The sequence below is a fragment of the Buceros rhinoceros genome, unplaced genomic scaffold (assembly GCF_000710305.1).
Source record: "Buceros rhinoceros silvestris isolate BGI_N320 unplaced genomic scaffold, ASM71030v1 scaffold2231, whole genome shotgun sequence".
Classification (NCBI taxonomy): domain Eukaryota; kingdom Metazoa; phylum Chordata; class Aves; order Bucerotiformes; family Bucerotidae; genus Buceros; species Buceros rhinoceros.
In genome coordinates this window covers 2,618-8,091 of record NW_010392300.1, presented here as the reverse complement: position 1 = coordinate 8,091, position 5,474 = coordinate 2,618, and the positions used below count along the sequence as shown (strand labels likewise).

Below are 5,474 nucleotides of genomic sequence, written 5' to 3'. Positions count from 1 at the left end.
TCCCTACATTCCCTACTTAACACAAATTTCTTTCAGTTATGGCTTTACATATTCTAACACACAAGCATTAAAAGCCAGCTCAACTAGTTTAGCTAGAGATCCTTAACTAGCTAATCAGGCCACTGATTTTTTTTTCTCCCCACCCCTTCCCCTCCAGCTTCTTGGGAAACAAACCACCAACCAACACCAAAAAAAAAAAAACCAAAAAAACCTTGACAATGCCATGGCTTTAAGCATTAAATAGTGCAGGGCAAAGAATCTGAAAAATATCACCCATCTGGCTGCTAAGCAATTATATGATAGTAGTTTTCTGTAGCTGGGCAACATAAATGGAGAAAACAAAGCAGGAAAAAATTCCCCCTCTGCAAATATTAATATTTTTAAATAAATATACTATGGACTGCAATTAGATACGTAGAGTCAGTGGCAAACAGGCATCCCAGAAGATAAAACAACACGGATTTACAGAAAATGAATGTACATTTCAGTAGTGTTGAGAACTTAGAAGGCTGGTGGATCAAATACAATTAGGCAATTGCTTTTTTTCCCCCCAAGAACCATTTGAAGCTTCCTGACACTGCCATCTTTCCATTTTAGAACTCCATCTAAATTACAAGATTGTAACTCAAACTGTACTGCACAGAAGACTCTTAATATAACCTTGAGATTTAGATACATAATATTCTAAGAGATTTTTTAATAGAGGCTGATAAGATCATCTTCATTTTGCAGATAAGGAGAGAAAATAAAATTTTGAGATTCTACTGAGACGTTTGTTTGTAACAGCAATGTTTTTTGCGTAGCATTTCTGAAGTGCCAAGAATTTTGAAGTCACCTAGTGAGGTTCTTTTACTTAAATCATGTTATTTACAACTATCTAAGGTTCTCAAAACAGTGATCCCTTGTCATTTGTGCATTTTTGTTTACAGAATAGATGCCACTACTTGGAGATTATGCACATACTTATTTCTATGAGCAACTTACTCGTTTCTTCTGTCCGCTTTCAGCCTTAAAGACAAGCAAATCATGAATTTTCTCGTTGTATACTTCATAAAAGCTCACTTCAAGTTGATACAAAATCTAAGAAAATTGATAAGAAGAGTTATTAATATAGCCCACAAAACATTTTCACCATCTTTTGTTTCAAATATTAACCTAGATTGCCAGATTCTGCTATTCAATGTCATAGGCATTTGTACTGAAGGAACTTTCCAAGGGAAATTATATCCTAAACCAGGGATCTGCCATCACCAAGAAAATAACTTATTGGAACTCCACCCACAGCCATTCCCAGATTATAAATATCAAGCTTAAAAAAAAGTATACATGAGTTTTTAGCACATGAAAACATGATTTTGTTTGCACCTGCCCTAGTTTAATTCCCTTAGGGAAGTGCGCTTCTACAGCGTGACACATGTAACAGAGAAGGCATGGATTGGTGCTGTCAATATGCTGAACTAAACCAGAATGGCCTAATGGAAAGATAAACCCTGATTGTACCTATAGCAATTTAAAACATAATAAAACAAAAAACCCAAACTTTCATGAAAACACATTGCTTTCCTCTGAAGGCATATAGGTCTTTTTTCCCTTTTTTTTTTTTCCCTTTTTTAAACGAAATGGAATTTTCTTTTAAAAGACAAGGAGGATTGCAGCAAAAAACCTAAAATATTCAAGTCAGAAATACAAGATTCAAGGCAGTTTGCAGCAACAGATTCACTTATTCACAACACATAAGCAAAGGAATAACAAATATATCTAGCAGCTCCGTTTTTTTTTTTTTTAAAGTTATACATTCTAGCTAAACTCAGTAAAAACCAAGCTTAGATTTCTCAGTGTCTATCAGATCTACTGCAGGATCAGAATACTACATGTTCACTGGTATTAGGATCCAAAGTCAGAAGTTCCAGCATAGAGCAATACAGAAATCTGGAATAGTTAAAAATGGAAAAGTTTGCCTGCGTAAGCTTAAATGAATGTTAAGGTCTAACTGACCCGAGTCAGTCCTCAGAGTTTCTAACCGCAAATTATGAGTTATGTTATTACTACAGATAGCTTTAGGTGCCCAATTCAAATCTCCGGCGTTGTACTGTACTGTAGTCAAGCTGGCTCCTCCAAAGTAATTCTGTACCAGAAATGCAGTCTCAGAAAAGCTTTAACAGCAGACAGACAGAAAAATAAATACACCACAAGAATTCCCACAAACAAACCCCCTGCATAACTGCATTCTCAGTTTGGGTCTTGTCTTCTTAAGACATTAAAAAAGATTTTTAAACTAGTCATTTTAAGAGTTTAAGTTAATTGTGTCTACAGTTATTCAGTTATTACAGTTATACAGTTATTATACAGTTAATTCTCTAATTTATCATTACTTCACCAATTAACAGGGCAGAAACAGAACATAACACTTAATTAAAACACCATGGAAAGGATGACCACTTTGTTGTTTTTAAATCCATATACCGTAGCTGTAGGACAGGAATTCAAATAAAAATACATTGTGATCAGATGAAGCATTCATATGCCCTCCCAGAACACCACTCTTTCATACAGAGTTATGTACAAAGATCTATTCTCAAAAGAGAGAGGGGAAAGAAAATATTATTTACCGTGAAAATTTTTAAGTCTTTAAAAAAAACCCCAACTTCTACCTGGAATTTTTTTTCTAATTTCATCAATACTTAGCTAGAATAATATAATTACAATACAATTAAAGTGTATTTTGCTTTGATATATGACAATGTCTAAATCTAAATACATACTGACTTCTATTTTATATGACTGCACTGAAAGTGAGGAAACCACAAGGCTTTCTTTTTACCTTTCCTTACATAATCTGATCTTGTAAGACATATTACATAGAGGAAAGAGTCCTAGTCTAGTGACACATCAAAAATATGCCCATATTTCTTTTTTACATTATTGTCATTAAGGAAGAAAACGAATGTTGATTTTGACTATTTCGGGAATCCTGTTAATTGCAGCTACTAGCAGAAATAAGATTTGCATCAACAGAAGAATACAGACATTAATAAATGGATCAGCACTAAGGTATAAAACGAAAGAACGGAACAGGTATCAAAATACCAAAACGTATCCGTTTCTTCACATTTCACTGTAAGGTCAATAGCATAAGCAAACTACCTGTTGCTTGTCCATTTGTGCTATTTGAGTGAAAAGATCTTCACAAAGTCTGGGAATTATTCCTTGCTCTTCATCAAGTCCCATCATCCTGTAATTACAAAACCCCTGTCAGGTCAGTTTTGTAACTCTCTGTAGCTAGTTTTACTAGTAATCATCTAGCTCTGAAGTGGAAATGCCATATGCTTTTAAGTTACAGAAGTCAAAAACGACAGTAACAAACCTGATCTAAGTTGGCATTTGTTCGGGCAGGGAGTTGGACAAGTTGATGGCCAGAAATCTATTCTAATCCAGCCATCGAGAAATGGGTTGAACCACCAAGTAAAACGAAAACCCTACGGCAGCTGAACAGGGAGTTGCCCTAAAAGCAGTAAACCTACAGATGTTTAATACCCTAACACACGCATTTCACATCCTCTGCACGTTGCCAGGGCAGTAACCTAAGCCCCTCTCCACCTCCGGCACAGTTTTTTGGTGCCTAGCCCTGCCACTGCAGAACACCAGTATATAGGACTAATTCAGCTACAGGCTAAACACACACCGCTGCAGAAACTTGTTTGCATGCTTGACCTCAGTACACAGTTATTGCTGGTATTTTCAGCCTTGCTTAAAACACAAAGGAATGAAGGTAAGTAATTGATTACCTGAAGGTAAAAGAAAACCAGCAAACCTACAAATAGGATAACAATTGTAATACTGCACATATTTTTCTTTTAGGCTAAGATAAATAAACATTATAAGTAAAAACTGAGTTCCCACTTAGAAAGGAAAAACTTTACTTAGGAATAAATTCTAAATTAGATGGAAAAACTTCCAGTCCTCAACTACATATGTAAAAAATCTATAGTACTTCACAGGATTTATAAAGTTCATAGAACTGATTTTGATAGATGCATGCTTGGAAACAAAACTGTTCATGAGGCATTCTATTGAAAAATATACACATGGTATATTGGCCTCAGAATGTCACTTGTCTGGGAATATTTTGAGTAAAGATTAGATTTCAAATAAGCAGTGCCACAAACACCTGGATTTGTTTACTTAATGTTCTGAAACAGTCAGGACCATAATTAGAACGGTCTCTTAAAGGTCTTGCCCAAAAAAACACCGTAATACTTTTTTAGAACATGTCACTTCACAAAATAACAGTGGTGAGAAATAGCACAGGGAGAGTCTGAGAAGCTCTCAGCATTAATAGAGCTTTTTCTTCACCAAAACCTCTGGAAAGAGCTTCTATTGCAGCTTTTATAGAAGCAGAAAGAGGTCAGTGTCAGATACATAAAAATATTCTATGCTAACTTTATCATAATTATTAGAAATAGTGTTTTAATCACTTTTAGTTTAAAATATGGAAAACATTTTAACACAATTCAATAATACGAAATCTATTCCACACAATCTCTTGACGTTGCATAACAATTGGCTCCTGCAGAATTCTAACAATTATTAAACAGGGACTTACGTGTACGATTTTCCAGTCCCAGTCTGCCCATAAGCAAAGAGACAAGTGTTATAGCCCTCAAAAGCTCTTTCTATGAGCGGCACTGCCAAAGTTTTATAAACCATGGCTTGGCTTGCAAAATTAGGATGACACTTGTCAAAAGACCAGAAGGAAAAGTCGTAACTGAAATTGTAAACTTGGTTTGTGGATGGATTTCGTACAGCCGTCTCCGAACCCTTCATGGAAATCACAGGGAGGGAGTTTTCATTTTTCTCTCTGAATGGAAGGGGAGGAAAAAATTAAAAAGTTAAAAAGCGTAAACTGTATGTTTTAAGTTAGTCAATCAGTTTCCTTATGGAAAATAAAAAGTTCAGTAACTGTTGTTAAAAAAAACCCTGTCTGATAAACACACAAAGTATTCAAGCTCATAATAAATACATAAAATTAGCCCAAAATGCCCATAAAGCGCCTTCAACATCTTCTAACAAAATCTTTATCTTGATGTTGCACAAATTATCGGCTAGTTTCAAAGTACGCAATTATATCCTTACTGAGCCAAGGATTAAACAATTCAAACAATACAAAGCAGGAACACACGAGAGCTACTGTTAGCATCAGAAATAAGGCCAGGATACAAACCTGTTACTGAAAGGCCGTACGCGCACAGCTACAACCACTTTGCTGGTTTCCACTTTGAAAACATCTTTCTCAAAGCTATTGCTCTCAGCTAGAGTTTCTGTGCTCTCTTTCGGTTTTGAGCTTCTACCCACAGAAGGAGAGCTGGACATAGCAGTCTTCTCTTGGGCTAAAATGTGAAGACGAGATATTTGTTTATTTGAAGCAGACAGAGATGGTTGATCCTGAGAAGTGCTGTTCTTTGGTGCAAGTTTAA

At 35.5% G+C, this 5,474-nt stretch overlaps 1 protein-coding gene across 1 annotated transcript in view; it reads right to left on the bottom strand.

Annotated features, from left to right (window-relative positions):
* The window catches only part of KIF14 (kinesin family member 14), a gene marked incomplete at its 3' end in the record, with an annotated part of 28,274 nt that overhangs the window by 21,852 nt on the left and 948 nt on the right, over positions 1 to 5,474 (bottom strand). Inside the window, 4 exon segments of the mRNA XM_010144395.1 lie at positions 985 to 1,080; positions 3,145 to 3,232; positions 4,604 to 4,858; positions 5,222 to 5,474. The exon segment at positions 5,222 to 5,474 is cut by the window's right edge and continues 10 nt beyond it. Of these exon segments, the coding sequence (XP_010142697.1) occupies positions 985 to 1,080; positions 3,145 to 3,232; positions 4,604 to 4,858; positions 5,222 to 5,474 (692 nt within the window).